The 15,365-nt window shown below is 50.0% G+C and overlaps 1 protein-coding gene and 1 non-coding gene across 2 annotated transcripts in view; both read left to right on the top strand.

The window, feature by feature from the left end:
- The first annotated feature begins 217 nt into the window (after positions 1-217).
- TANGO2 (transport and golgi organization 2 homolog) overlaps positions 218-15,365 on the top strand; it is a 42,000-nt gene continuing 26,852 nt past the window's right edge. Inside the window, exons 1-2 of the mRNA XM_049764655.1 lie at positions 218-247; positions 12,654-12,750. Of these exons, the coding sequence (XP_049620612.1) occupies positions 12,695-12,750 (56 nt within the window). The 5' untranslated portion in view covers positions 218-247; positions 12,654-12,694. The remainder of the gene's footprint in view (positions 248-12,653; positions 12,751-15,365) is intronic.
- On the top strand, positions 10,264-10,370 carry LOC125995350 (U6 spliceosomal RNA). Its single transcript, XR_007490890.1, has one exon. It is a non-coding gene; the product is annotated as a U6 spliceosomal RNA (small nuclear RNA).

The following is a 15,365-nucleotide window of genomic DNA, read 5'->3' as shown; positions in this document are numbered from 1 at the left end:
AGAGGTCAAGCAAGAGATGCTAAATCCCAGCTCAGCCTTTGGACTTGGTGCAGCCCGGGGGCGGGGCTACACAGCTCCTGAGTGACAGGCGCGTAGCCAGTAGTCTTCTCGAATGCGGCTTAAAGCTCCGCCCCCTCAGCAGCGCTATCCAGTGGTGTGGACAAAAACGGCCTAGGGGGCGGGGCCTAGGCAGTGGCGGCGGGCGGTGCGCGGGCTCGGCACCCGGAAGTCTGTGGTGGCCGAGGCGGTGAGTGTGCGGCTGGCGGCCTGGGCGGGCGGACTCTTCGGGTACCCTGGAACCGACCCGGGTTCGAGGCCCAGGGTCCTGGGAGGAGCGGGCATTGGAGGACTGAGGCTGCACATTCTCTATCCTGCTTTCGATTCCTCTTCCCAAGACGTAGAATGGAAACCCAGACATTGGGTCTGGGCAAACCTAACTGACCTGGGGAGACCACCTGCTCAAATGTTACTGGGATGCATTTTTTTAGGGATCCCTGCTCCAGGTTGGGGACAGGGCTGGTGTGGCTTCTCAGGAGGCAGAGATAGGTAGGGCTGGAGCTGTTTGGTTCCTCCAAATGGATGGGCTAGACTTCAGGACAGCTCGGGAACCCTGAGTCACTCCTGCCCTTTGCCTGCTTTGCAGGGTCACAGCTGGTGCTATCTCGTCCTTGCACCAGAGCTGTCCCCACTGCTGACTTGGAGACCCAGCCCCAACTCCAGCAGCTCCAGCTCTGTCATCTTTCTGGTCCTCAGCTTAAGAGTGAACCCTAGCCCCTTGGGCCTACCTGAGCCTCAGGTCCCCTTACTCCTGTGGGCCTGTCCTTGCTATGTCCCGACATGGCTTCACCTGGCCAGGCTCTGTGTACTCTGTACTTTATGGTCGTAGAGCTCTTTCCACAAGGCAGGTGGACCTGTATGAAGACTCCTGGGTTGCCCTTAGCTGGCCTAGCCTCTGATATGCTTCTTTGCATTTAGTCTTCAGTTCCCCAGGGCCACCTTTGGAGGCAGATAATCAAATCCTTATTTTATTTATTTATTTATTTATTTATTTATTTATTTTTTTTGGTTTTTGGGCCACACCCGTTTGACGCTCAGGGGTTACTCCTGGCTATGTGCTCAGAAATCGCCCCTGGCTTGGGGGGACCATATGGGACGCCGGGGGATCGAACCGCGGTCCTTCCTTGGCTAGCGCTTGCAAGGCAGACACCTTACCTCCAGCGCCACCTACCCGGCCCCATTATTTTATTTATTTATTTATTTTTGGTTTTTGGGTCACACCCAGCAGTGCTCAGGGATTACTCCTGGCTCTATGCTCAGAAATCGCTCCTGGCAGATTCAGGGGACCATATGGCCTTCTGCATGCAAGGCAAATGCCTTACCTCCATGCTATCTCTCCAGCCCCCAGATAATCAAACCCTGTTCTCAGGGTGTCAAGGCTGAGGTGTCATGACACAGTAATACCTCTCTTCATTGCCCGCCCCCAACATTATCCATTCTCTCTTATGGGGCAGGAAGTTGCATGTACTTCTTCCCCTGACCTTTCATCCCAGTCCTGCAGCTATGTTTGTTCTAGGGTGTCTGCAGATCATATGCTCTCACTCTAGGTTACAGTTGATTGTTTCCTTCCCTTGTGCCCCACTGCAGGCTACCTTTTGTGTTTTCATTTATGGGTTGAGTTTGGATCACATTGTGCTCAGGGGCATCAGCATTGTATGGTGTTGGCACTCCTTCCTGCGCCTGGCTTCCAGGGGAGGGGGATGGTCACGAACTTTGGAGGTGTCCAGATGCTGCTCCTCCCCATGGAGAATTGAGGGTCTTCAGACAATCTGGAGAGAAATAGTCTTGGTAGGGCTGGAATGAACTTCCTGACTCGAAGTCACATTTTGCTGTTGATACCATAGCAGATGGCATAGCACTGGGTTCATACTTGACTAAGGGGTCAGTGGACACATGTAGTCACATGGTAGACATGGGGTATGGGGTGGTTCCATGGTGGTAGGTCATCTGGGAACCAGGTGGTTCTCACCAAACTTTCAGGTTATTGCATAGCTTTTTTCTTTTGCTGCCAACTTTTCTGTTAGAGTGCGAGGGAAAAAAATGCCTGCACCCCATGGTGGACAGGCCAGCACTATCTCCTAGGGTGGTAGCCACTCAGGGTTGGCCATCTAGACTCTGCCCAGGTCTTTGGGGCCATACTTGCTTTGGGGCTTATTTGCCCCTTCCTTTTTCATTAGCCTACAGGGACCACATTGAGGCTGGGCTAACCCCTGGCTTGTGGGGAGTCAAGATTCTGGGGTCACCTCTTATTCTGAGCTTTTCATATCATTCTTTGTTGTTGTTATTTTTTTTTTTTTTTTTTTTTTGTTTGTTTTTGGGCCATACCTGGTGGTACTCAGGGGTTACTTTTTGCTCTGCCCTCAAAAATTACTCTTGGCAGTCTCAGGACCATATGGGGATGCCGAATATCGAACTCTGTTGGCTGTGTACAAAGCAAACCCCCTATGCTCTGTGCTATATCTCTGGCTCATACTGTACCATTCTTGATGCCCTTTGCTGCTCCCTCAAGGAGATGACAAGTTATAATGATCCCAGATATGGGGCTGAAATTGTGCCCCTGGAACATCTCAAACATCTTAGAAGAGAAGTATCACAGGCAAAAAATTTATTCCCTGTGTCTGAGGAAATAGTCCAGGGGGTAAGGTTTAGCACCATCCTTTATGGTCTCCCAAACCCTACCAGGAGGAACTTCTAAGTAAAGAGTGAAGAATAAGGCATGAGCACAGCTGAATATGGCCTCTAAACAAAAAAGGTACCAAGGATCAGTGGTGACCATCTATGACCCACTCTTCATGTGTTTCATAGAATTACCAGGTTTTCAGATGGGCAGAGCAAGCTGCCCCTCTAGCTGCTTCCTAGGATACAGGGAGTCCTTTATTGTTATTATTTTTGTTTGTTTGTTTTTGGGCCACACCCATTGATGCTTAGGGGTTACTCCTGGCTATGAGCTCAGAAATCACTCTTGGCTTGGGGGGACCATATGGGACGCCAGGGGATCAAATCATGGTCTGTCCTAGACTAGCGCTTGCAAGGCAGAGACACCTTACAGCTTGCACCACTGTTATTATTATTATTATTATTGGTCCTATTATTATTGTTATTTGTTTATTTTTTGGGCTACATTCAGTGGCTCTTAGTGGTTAGTTCTGGCTCTGGCTCAGCAATTACTCCTGGCAGGCTTGAGGGACTATATGGAATGCTGGGGTTGAACTGAAGTCAGCTGCATGCAAGGCAAATGCCCTACCTGCTGTGCTATTGCTCTAGCTCTGAATCTTGCCTTTTGCTTCATCCTTTCCAGTTCTGATAGGGAGGGACTCATGTGTGACAGACTAGTGGTGTGTGTGAAGTGCAGGCCTTTTGCTGCACATGTGATCATGTAAGCTGTCTTGTTGGGGTAAGTGAGCAGAGGTGCAGGTCAAGAGTGGTGGGACTGGCCCAGGTGCTGTTCAGTGATTCCTGAGCTGTTTCAGAGCAAGCTAAGGTCCTCCTTGAAACATGCCTGGAGGTGTCTAGCAGGAGTCCTATGCTCCAACATGTGTGTGCAGACAGGGGGCCTTGTGTGCCTGCTTCTCTTGAAATGCACCCCTAGGCTGGGGTCTATGTTCATTCCTCTTTCAGCCCAGGCTGGAAGCTTTTGTGAAAGATGCACTTCTGGAGCTGTAGCCTTCCCATCCTAGTAGGGCTCTGTCCCTGTTTGGTTCCAGAAAAAGAACAGAGTCATATTTGTTTTGTGGACTTTCCATCAGTATTTAGGGGGTCTGAAAGCCACTCCTAGCAATGCTTAGCCTGCCTTTGTAGAATTGAGGGCATGGTGCTTGCCTAGGCCTAGAGACATGGTGTTTTCGGAATCACCATGGTTAGACCAGTGGTGCGTATCCTGGGAACTGTGCCATATAATCCTAGCACACGAATGGCATATCGTCCAGTCCATTGAGCAGACTACATGGGTAATAACATTTTTTGAATTATTTTTTAGGGGGCCACATCATGTGGTACTCAGGATTTATTCCTGCTCTGTGTTTAGGGATCACTCCTGATGGGACTTGAGGGATCATATGGGATGCCAGATTGAACTCAGATTAGACATATGCAATTCAAGTACTTTTCCTACTGCTTTGTCTCTCTGGTTCATATTTTGTGCTATATTTATTAATTGCTTTTGTGTACAATCACCCTACATGCTGTATCTTTAGCCCCAGGTTAACGAGTCTGAGTCAGGGATATGCATGAAATAATTCAAACCAGGTTTAGGGTGAAACACGTATAATATGGCAGTCTTCTAACTCATATGGAGAGCCAGCTGCCTGCCTGCCAGAACTGCCATTTTTATTGAGTACAGAGACCATCCCTGAGTGGGGCAGTAAGGACAGATAGCTCAGGCTATCCTGAGCCATCCCACCCAGATTTACAAGTAAGACAATCTCTGTTGTAAATAAACATACAAAGGAACCAGGGATGATCTTTGTTTTAGGTAAAATAGGGTGTAACCTAACAAATGACCGTTCTTTGTTCAAAAAAATTAAGAGGGGTACATAAGTCGAGTTCTGTTGTTCTCTGCAAAAGGAAGCACCCCAGATCAGAACTTACAAAAGTGGTTATTTTGCATAGGCACAGTAAAAGTTGGCTATAATTGCATCAAAGTTTAAACTGTATACATCATTCTCAGAACAATCAGCTTTTTTTCATATCTTTGTTTTATACATTTCACAATTTTTTTCACAGACTTCCCTGAACATAAACATTAGAACCTTTCTGCAGATATACTAAAAATAGAAAATTCTTAAACATACTTGCCTTCCTCAGACCTGTGCTTTTATTGGCAAGAATCAGGCCACACCCTAGGTGGGAGAGGAATACCAAGTAGAGAATAATCTAATACCCAGTCACTAGATCACACACCCTAGAATGAAATAGAATATTGATTAGGGTAGGACCAATTAACCAACATTTGTGGGCTTGATAGTACTCAGTGGTTGTACTCTTGCATGTTATTCCTTGAATGTTTGGGGCACCATATGTGATTGTTAAGAATCAATCCCATCCCCTGGTGTCCCATATGGCCCCCCAAGCCAGGGGCGATTTCTGAGTGCATAGCCAGGAGTAACCCCTGAGCGTCAAACGGGTGTGGCCCAAAAACAAAACAAAACAAAACAAAACAAAACAAAAAAAGAATCAATCCCAGGGGCCGGTGAGATAGCACAGCGGCAAGCAGCCGATCCAGGACCAAAGGTGGTTGGTTCGAATCCCGGTGTCCCATATGGTCCCCTGTGCCTTCCAGGAGCTATTTCTGAGCAGACAGCCAGGAGTAACCCCTGAGCACCACTGGGTGTGGCCCAAAAACAAAAACAAAAAAACAAACAAACAAACAAACAAACAAACAAAAAGAATCAATCCCAGGCCCATGCCTGTAAGCATGTATTCCAGTCTATTGAGCTATTGTCCCAGCCTTTAAGAAGTTTTTTTTTTTTGGTTTTTGGGCCACACCCGGTAACGCTCAGGGGTTACTCCTGGCTATGCGCTCAGAAGTTGCTCCTGGCTTGGGGGACCATATGGGACGCCGGGGGATCGAACTGTGGTCCGTCCAAGGCTAGCGCAGGCAAGGCAGGCACCTTACCTCTTGCGCCACCGCCCAGCCCCTTTTAAGAAGTTTTTTAATGTTTAGTGTCATCACTTCTTTTTGTTTTGGTTTTTGGACCACACTCAGTGACGCTCAGGGGTTACTCCTGGTACCGCGCTCAGAAATCACTTCTGGCTTGAGGGACCATATGGGATGTCAGGGGATCCAACTGAGGTCTGTCCTGGGTCAGCCGTGTGCAAGGCAAATGCCCTACCACTGTGCCACCACTACGACCCCATCATCACTTATTTTTTAAATTTTTATTTGTTTATTATTTTGGTGCTGGGGATGGAACCCAGGGGCTCATATAATCTTTTTTTTTTCTTTTTTTGGGATATGTGTGTGTGTGTGTGTGTGTGTGTATGTGTGTGTGTGTGTGTGTGTGTGTGTGTGTGTGTCACACTAGCAATGTTCAGGGCTTACAAATGTATCAGCACTTATTTCTACATAGGGCTTACTTCTGTCTCTATGCTCAAGAATCACTTGTGAAAAAAAAAAAGAATCACTTGTGGGGCAGGAGAGATAGCATGGAGGTAAGACGTTTGCCTTGCATGCAGAAGGTCGGTGGTTCAAATCCCGGCATCCCATATGGTCCCTCGAGCCTGCTGGGAGCGATTTTTGAGCATAGAGCCAGGAGTAACCCCTGAGTGCTGCTGGGTGTGACCCCAAGAACAAAACAAACAAACAAAAAAGAATCACTTGAGGTGGGATTCAGGGGTCCATGTGTGGTACTGGAAATTGATCCAGGGTTTGGTATGCAGGAGCTAGTGCACAAAGCCCTATATTATTGCTCCAAAGCTCAGCTCTTGATGTAAGTTCTTGGTAGAAGGAGTGCCCAGTAGCCTTATGCAACTTGTTTTGTTGTTGTTTTGATTTTTGGGGCCACATTGGCAGTGCTTATGGATTAGTCCTGGCTCTATACTCAGGGATCACTCCTGGCAGGTTCAGGGAACCATATGGGTACCAGGAATTAAATTCAGCTTGGACACGTGCAAGGCAAGCTCCCTACCCACTGTACTACCTCTCCATAAGGCGGCCTTATATCTCTTGACAGAGCAGCCGTGAAAGATGCTGTAGATCGAGGCTTCATATGACTCTGACCATTGCAGCCTCTGTGCCAGTAGCTCCAGTTCCTGGTCACAGAACAACCCAGGTCACAGAAAGCATCCTGTTGGGGCCCAGTGATGGGCTTGTGTGACACTCTCCCCTCAGCAGGGGTGCTCTGGGCTCAGGGGCCACTGCTGCAGCGAGTCTCCATTGCAGGCCATGTTGGGGTTCAGCTACTTCAGTCACAGGCTCTGTTCTCCCACCCCAGAGGTGGAGCCCCTTGACTGGGCTCCTTCTCCATCTTCTGGGGAATCCTGTCCTTGAGGGTCTGCCCAAGCCTGACTGCACTTCTTTCTGTATGGTCCCATGGGCATAGGGACTTTAGGGGGAGTATGTGTGGGCCTTCTCCAGGGCTTCTCATGCCTGGGGAGGGGTGTTGACTGTAGGGCCATCACTGAGGCCAGCAGGTTCCCAGAAGGCCCTTCTGGTAGCCAGGTAAGAGCCCAGCTGGCTGTGGTATATGCAGGAAAGTCCTATGGTGGGGTCTTGGATTGCTGGTCTGAATTGCTTAGGAACAGATGAAGATTTCCAGACAACCCTTGAAACAAGGCCCGCTTCTTTGTGGGCTCCTTGACCCTAAGTATAGCCCATGGGCACCTACCAGGTGTCACCAGTGAGATCTGGGGCATCATACCTGGGTCCCAGTGAGCTCACACCTGTGGAATAGGAAGGGGCCTCCCACTGCCCACTCCTTTGTCCTGGTCACTAGGGCCTGGCCTCTGACAGGCAGTGCCTCATGCCCAGAGAGCCAGCCTGCCCCTTTGGTGGAGTCCATTGCTTCCATCCTGATTGTCATAAGCAGGGAAAGGGAGGGAGGGAGAGGTGGCTCTCATAGGAGAACACAGCGGAATGGTCCCTTGGCTAGACCTTGCCAGCTCTTAGGTGCCCTGATGCCCTCCTACTTTGCACAGTAACAGACCACAGCTTCCAGGACTGGTTCTTGGGGCCCTGAGAGTATTGGGGGTGACCCAAAGAGTATAGATGGCAAGGAGGCCTCTGCCAGGCCCTGGACCTGCATACTGGGAATCTGCTGGGGGAGCAGGTAGATGATGGAGGCAAGGAGGGGTCAAGAGTGGGGGACAGTGAGCTGGCAGGGGGTGCAGCTGGTAGGCAGACAGCCTGCTTGAGTGGGGGGAGGCGAGGGGCTGGAGAGAAAAGCAGTTCCTGATTGTCCCCTCCCAAGGGGCTGGCTTTCCTCTTGTTCTTCCCTCCCAATGACTGCGTCTTCACCGAGGCCGCAGCCCTGGGCTTTGTACCCACATTTCTGGTGCTGGGCTGACCTTTCTTCAGTGTACCTGGAAGGATGGGCTGACCCCTGGAACCGGTGAGACCAGCCTATGCTGCAGGTGGCTTGGCAGGGCCATGTCTGATCTGGGTTCCTCTGGCAAAATGACTTCTGCCTGGGGCCTCCCAGCGGGCTTGGAACCCAGGGGTGTCAGGGCTGCCCAGGCTGGCATGAGGGGCCTCTCCCTGACAGCTGAGTAGTAGAGGCCAGGTGGGCCAGTCTTTCTCAGGGCCATGTACCCAGTGGGCAGTGGGAGTTATCCCTCATGGCTGAGCTTGGGCTCTGGGCCTTCTCTGGTCATTAGTATATTAGCTCATGGGGTGATTCCACTGCTGCCCACACTAGGGGCCATAAAACTTGTATGGGTGGTATTGTCTTTAGGAGGGGGCTTGTTGTGAGGACACCACTAGTTTTAGATACCATTGAGAGGTACTTACACCCAAAACTTCGTGTGTGTGAGGGATGCAAGTTCTCAGGAGATGCTGAATGCTTTACTTTTTTTTTTCTTTTTATGATTTTTCGGCCACACTTGGTGACGTTTAGGGGTTACTCCTAGTTATGCACTCAGAAATCGCTCCTGGCTTGGGGGACCATATGGGACGCCCAGGGATCAAACCGCGGTTTGTCCTGGGTCAGCTGCGTGCAAGGCAATCACCCTACCACTGTGCCATCACTCCCGCCCCTAAGTGTTTTACTTTCTGAGAAGTGGGTAGCAGTGGGTGGAATGAGATGGGGAATCCTCTATGGAAATTGCCAACTGTCTGCTGTGCATTCTTGTGTCTGGAAGAGATGAGTATCCCCAGGGTGAAGGACAGGGGTCTTGTATGTTGGATTGGGGCAGGATGGTGACCCCTGTCTGGCCCTGAAACTGTGTTCCATCTGATTTCACTGGCCACCTCAATGGCTGTCTCACCTATTCTCCAGTCTTCTGCTGGGGTTCAGTCCACACCTACAGAGGCTTCCTGTTGTACATGTTCTTCGCAGGCTCAGTGAGCCTCTTTGTCTCTGCAGTCACTGCTTCCTCCTGTGTGTTCCCAGTTTCTGGCTTCTGTGCTGGGAGAGGGGCTGGGCACCTTCTCTGCTGCCTGTTGCTCTTGGGGCTCTGGTTTGGTTTGTTTCTTCCACAGGGAGTTAGTTACTCTTTATCCCTGAGACTGTGGGGTCTCTTCCAGCTCTTGATGAATAGTTTTGTTGGTAGGTGTCCAGGGATCCTGCCCACACATGACCCTCTCAAGACAAGGGGTCAGGGAGATGGCTGAAAGGTGCCAGGTTTGCATGTGTGACTCCCAGGTTAGATTCCTGACACTGATGTGTGCCTCAAATACAGAAGTACTTGAGGGTACTTTGAGGGTCCCTGAATCCCTTCATTGGCTCTCGTTCTGCCCATGGAGTTTCTCAGGGCTGTCTCATTTCTAGTGCTGTCCTGTGGCCCAGGGGCTGGCTGGTTGTGGTGGGAACAACCTTCTGAGGGTTTCAGGGTTTCAGCCCTTGGGGGCTCCCGTCAGAATCTTGTAGTAAAGGACTAGGGATTGAATTGCTTCCAGTCTCATTCACTGTAGACGCCACCAGAGCCCACAGAAGTGGCCCTGGTCTCCACTTTCCTCTCCAGATCCTCTGAGATGCATGGCCTTTTCAGCACTTGGAGGGCTTTTCTAGTTCTTCAGGTGTTTGAGTTCCTTTTCAGGTGGAACCTGCAATCTGTCCCCCAGTATTGAAGTGTTGGGCATACCTGGGAATCCCTTACCCCAAGGGTACTCCAAGGTGGGTTCCCCTGCTGTCCTCTTGGGGGTTGCTGGACACTGCCCCCCATTCTTGTGAGACCCACCCACCAGCTGTCCATTGTTAATGCCTCTCTGCCCCGAGTTCCTGCGCTTCTATGTGTCTTGGCAGGGCAGATTGGGATAAGTGACCATGACTTGTGAAACCTGGCATGAAGACAGGCTGGGCCTGGGCATCTCAACTCTGCTCTAGCCCCTCTGGGTGCTTAGCTCATAGGCTGACCTTACAGTTCTTGCCTGGTAGCTACCCAGGTCCTTCTCAACCCTGAGGGCATCCCAGTCCTCTACGGTTAGAGTTCAGTGACCACTCCTAGATGTAAGATAATACCCAGAAAACTTTTTTTTGGTTTTTGGTTTTTGGGTCACACCCAGCAGTGCTCAGAGAATACTCCTGGCTCTACACTCAGAAATCCCTCCTGGTGCTTGCTTTGGCAGCACATATACTAAAATTGGAATGATACAGAGAAGATTAGCATGGCCCCTGCGTAAGGATGACATGCAAATTCATGAAGAGTTCCATTAAAAAAAAAAAAGGGCCTGGAGAGATAGCACTGCGGCATTTGCCTTGCAAGCAGCCGATCCAGGACCAAAGGTGGTTGGTTCGAATCCCGGTGTCCCATGTGGCCCCCCGTGCCTGCCAGGAGCTATTTCTGAGCAGACAGCCAGGAGTAACCCCTGAGCACTGCCGGGTGTGGCCCAAAAACCAAAAAAAACAAAAACAAAAACAAAAACAAAAAAAAACAAAAACAAAAAGAAATCACTCCTGGCAGGCTCAGGGGACCATATGGGATGCTGGGATTCGAACCACTGTCCTTCAGCTTGCAAGGCAAACGCCTTATCTCCATGCTATCTCTCTGGCCCCCCAGAAAACTTTTTTAGCCTTTCTCAATATATTTTTGTTTTGTTTTGATCAGAAAGAGTGGAATTTTGGGGCCGGGCGGTGGCGCTGGAGGTAAGGTGCCTGCCTTGCCTGCGCTAGCCTAGGACGGACCGCGGTTCGATCCCCCGGCGTCCCATATGGTCCCCCAAGAAGCCAGGAGCAACTTCTGAGCGCATAGCCAGGAGTAACCCCTGAGCGTCACAGGGTGTGGCCCAAAACCAAAAAAAAAAAAAAAAAAAAAAAAAAAAAAAAAAAAAAAAAAAAAAAAAAAAAAAAAGAAAGAGTGGAATTTTAAGATGACTCCCAGCTGTTAACCCAAAACAAAAACATTTCCACATATTTCTCTTTCCTTTAAGCCTAGCCCATTGATATGTAAAAGCCCACTTGAGTCACTTGACCTACCCCCTCCTGGTGGATTGGCATTGGTTTCATATAAAGGAAGAGCGGTTTTGGCTTGGCATGCTCAGAGATACTACAAGGCTGGACACAAACTGACTCCATGATTCTTATTTTTTGTTTTTGTTTTTTTTTTTGGGTCACACCTGGCAGTGCTCAGGGGTTACTCGTGGCTCCACACTCAGAAATCGCTTCTGGCAGGCTCAGGGGACTATATGGGATGCCGGGATTCGAACCACAGTCCTTCTGCATGAAAGGCAAACGCCTTACCTCTTATGTTATCTCTCTGGCCCCAACCACACATATCTATACACATTTGTACACCCCCAGTATACACCTCACACACATACAAACAGCTCCCTATACATTTACACACATACAAATATCCCCCATGTGTACACATCCCCACATACATGTACTCCCCACACACGAACACCCATGTACATGCACGCCTCCCTCCCACTCCTGCAGGTACATATTGGCCTGTGCCTCAGGGCTCTGAGGGCCCAGTGCGGGGCATATGTGACTGTATCAGTCAGACTTTCCCAGGTGCTTTGTCTATTTGGGGCCTTGGGATCCTGCAAGTGCCATCTATCCTCCAAGCTCCCAGCACAGAGCACGTACCGCTGTCCCTGGGTGCACATGTGTGTCTCAGGCACGTGGGCTTTATCCAGGCTCTGACAGCTGATATAGGGGCTTCCAACCTGACAATTCCCTTGGCTGGGCCTGGGCTCCAAGAGGTAGATAGTGTGTGTGAAGGGCTGTTCTGGGGAACCACAGTACACCAGCAGCCTTGCAGGGCTAGGATGATTTGGATCTGTTGACTGAAAAGGATGCTTACTATGAAGTGAGCAGGTCTCAGAGCTCCCTAGGAGTGAAGGGGAACCTCCAGGGAATTCCCTCCCCCCAGCCTCATGATTTTCTTTCATACAGCTGTTACACCCCTTGCAGACCTCTCTGACCATCCCCCATCTGTGTCCAGGGGCCAGTGAACTCTGTTAGGTTAAGAATGACCAGGCTAGGGGCTGGTGAGGTGGCGCTATAGGTAAAGTGTCTGACTTGCAAGCGCTAGCCAAGGAAGGACCACGTTTCGATCCCCCAGCGTCCCATATAGTTTCCCCAAGCCAGGGGCAATTTCTGAGCACTTAGCCAGGAGTAACCCCTGAGCATCAAACGGGTGTGGCCCAAAAAACCAAAAAAAAAAAAAAAAAAAAAGAATGACCAGGCCAAGGGCCCGAGATAGCATGGTGGTAAGGCGTTTACCTTTTATGCAGAAGGTGGGTGGTTTGAATCCCGGCATCTCATATGGTCCCCTGAGCCTGCCAGGAGTGATTTCTGAGCATAGAGCCAGGAGTAACCCCTGAGCGCTGCCAGGAGTGACCCAAAAACAAAAAACAACAAAAAAGAATGACCAGGCTGGCTGAGGGCAGATGTGATTGCACAGTTCTGCTTTGCAGAGGCAGGGCAGGCAGGGGCAGGGATGTTTCGAGGCACACTGCAGGTTTTACTTAACTTCTTTCTCCTTTTCCACAGATCAAGTGAACCCTGTGTGATAACAGCTCATCTTGGGACCCATGTGTATCATCTTCTTTAAGTTTAATCCTCGCCCTGTTTCCAAAAATGCCTACAGGTAACCACCTCACTCTGTCATTCTCCCCTTGGTGGTTCCTCACCCTGTGTCTGCCGTTCTCTCATGGTGACCTCTCACTCCGTGTCTGCCATCTTCCCTGTGGTGACCCTTCACCCCATGTCTGCTGTCCTCCTTGTGGTGACCCTTCACCCCGTGTCTGCCGTCCTCCCCTTGGTGGTCCCTCACACTCTCTCTACCATCCTCCCATGGTGACACCACACTCTGTGTTTGCCATCCTCCCTGTAGCACCAGGTACCCACAGTGCGTGCGAGAAGCGGCACAGTCGTGGTAAATTTGTGTGGGTGCTGGACCTTGCTAGACTCTAGTCCTGCAACGTGGCAGACATTAAGCCACGGAATCTTAGGGTATGCATAGCACAGTGGAGCAAGTGGGTCCAGGAAAGGGCACTGCTGGGAATAAGGGGCAGCAAAATTGGGGTGATTGTGAGCAAGAGACTGACCTGAGCTGGCTGTCATGTTTTTGGTGATAGATAAGGGTGGTGGTCACAGCCAGTGGGATCTGTGAGTCCTGAGCAAGGTCATAGGATTATATCTGTGGGAAGCAGCTGGCATACCGGCCAGAGGCAGTGGGAAAGTAGGGACTAGCAAGTTCTGATTGAGTTCACTCCATATCCCCATGACTCTGAGCTTTAGAGCAGGTTTCTGTTGAAGTTCCCTAGCCAGGACCCATTGTACTTCATCCATGCAGAGAATGAGTCTGAGGTTTAACTCACAGTTAGATATGACCATGTTTGAAGGGGTTAGTATTGTGTGACTAAATCTCAATCATGAATAAGGTAGGGCATTTGTCTTGCATGTGATCAACATGTTCATTCCTGGCCATATGGTCCCCTGTGAACTTTCAGGAGTGACTCCTAAGTATAGAACCAGAAGCAGAAGTGAGCATTGCCAGGTGTGACCCGAAACCCTAAAACTAAAATAGATAAAAGAAATGACATTCGAGGTAACCAGAGCAGTAGCACAGTGGGTACATTTGCCTTGTACATGCTGACTTGGGCTTGATCCCTTGTACCCAATTCCAAGCCCACCTAGAATGATTTGAGTGCAGGACTGAGCCTTTAAAATCTCTTGAGTGTGGTCCAAAAACAAAGCAAACAAAAAAGATGTTTGAAACTTTTACTTAGGCACTTACCTGGGAAGTTGTCATCATTTTTACATTTCTAGTGAGGAGGGATCTAGTGTGTAGTACTGAGTTCACCACTTCCTGGGTCCTCTTATGATTGTGCCCAAAGCAGACCCAGCTGGGTCTTCAGGTTCCACCCCCAAGGCCTTCTCGCTGCTCCCTCTGGTCTTAATCATGGTTATCCTGGTTGCATATATTGGCCTTTTTTTTTTTTATCCCATGCTCTGGTGTCCACTCAGTCTTTTCTGATGTTCCATGCAATAGCAGTAAGGACTCTTCATGTTTGGTAGAACAGAGGGAATAGATGCACCCGCCACTCTAAATCATCCATGAGGCAAGTGACAGAAAAGCATGTCCCCATGTAGCTCTCATTAATTCCACTCTGAACTCTCATCTTCACACGTGGAAACTCTGTTCCCATCAGACAGGCAAATTCCTTCCTTCCTTCCTTCCTTCCTTCCTTCCTTCCTTCCTTCCTTCCTTCCTTCCTTCCTTCCTTCCTTCCTTCCTTCCTTCCTTCCTTCTTCCCCTCCCCTCCCTTCCTCTCCCCTCCCTCCCTCCCTCCCTCTCTTCCTCCCTCTCTTCCTTCCTTCCTCCCTCCCTCCCTCCCTCCCTCCCTCTCTTCCTCCCTCCCTTCCTTTCTCCCTCCCTCCCTTCCTTCCTTTCTTCCTCCCTTCTTTGCTTCCTCCCTCCCTTCCTTCCTCCCTTCCTTCCTTCCTTTCTTCCTCCCTTCCTTCCTTCCTCCCTCCCTCTCTTCCTTCCTTCCTCCCTCCCTCCCTTCCTTCCTTCCTTTCTTCCTTCTTTCCTCCCCTCCCCTCCCCTCCCTCCCTTCTTTTCTTCCTCCCTCCCTCCCTCCCTCCCTCCCTCCCTCCCTCCCTCCCTTCCTTCCTTCCTTCCTTCCTTCCTTCCTTCCTTCCTTCCCTCCCTCCCTCCCTCCCTCCCAGTATTTGGGCCACACCCAGTGATGCTCAGGGGTTACTCCTAGCTATGTGCTCAGAAATTGCTCCTAGCTTGGGGAACCATATGGGACACCAGGGGATTGAACCAAAGTCCATCCTAGGCTAACACATGCAAGGCCTTATCGCTTGCGCTATCACTCTGACCCTAACCTCCTTTTTTTTTTTTTTAACATTTTATTATTTATTTATTTGGTTTTTGGGCCACACCCGGCAGTGCTCAGGAGTTACTCCTGGCTGTCTGCTCAGAAATAGCTCCTGGCAGGCACGGGGGACCATATGGGACACCGGGATTCGAACCAACCACCTTAGGTCCTGGATTGGCTGCTTGCAAGGCAAACGCCGCTATGCTATCTCTCTGGGCCCTATTTATTTATTTTTATTTAGTTTTTTTTTTTTTTTTTTGCCACACCCGGCGTTACTCAGGGGTTACTCCTGGCTGTTTGCTCAGAAATAGCTCCTGGCAGGTACGGGGGACCATATGGGATGCCGGGATTCGAACCAACCACCTTTGGT

Source organism: Suncus etruscus, chromosome 17 (assembly GCF_024139225.1).
Source record: "Suncus etruscus isolate mSunEtr1 chromosome 17, mSunEtr1.pri.cur, whole genome shotgun sequence".
NCBI classification, from domain to species: Eukaryota; Metazoa; Chordata; class Mammalia; order Eulipotyphla; family Soricidae; genus Suncus; species Suncus etruscus.
The sequence above is the reverse complement of the archived record's forward strand: the minus strand, read 5'-3'. Positions and strand labels throughout refer to the sequence as shown.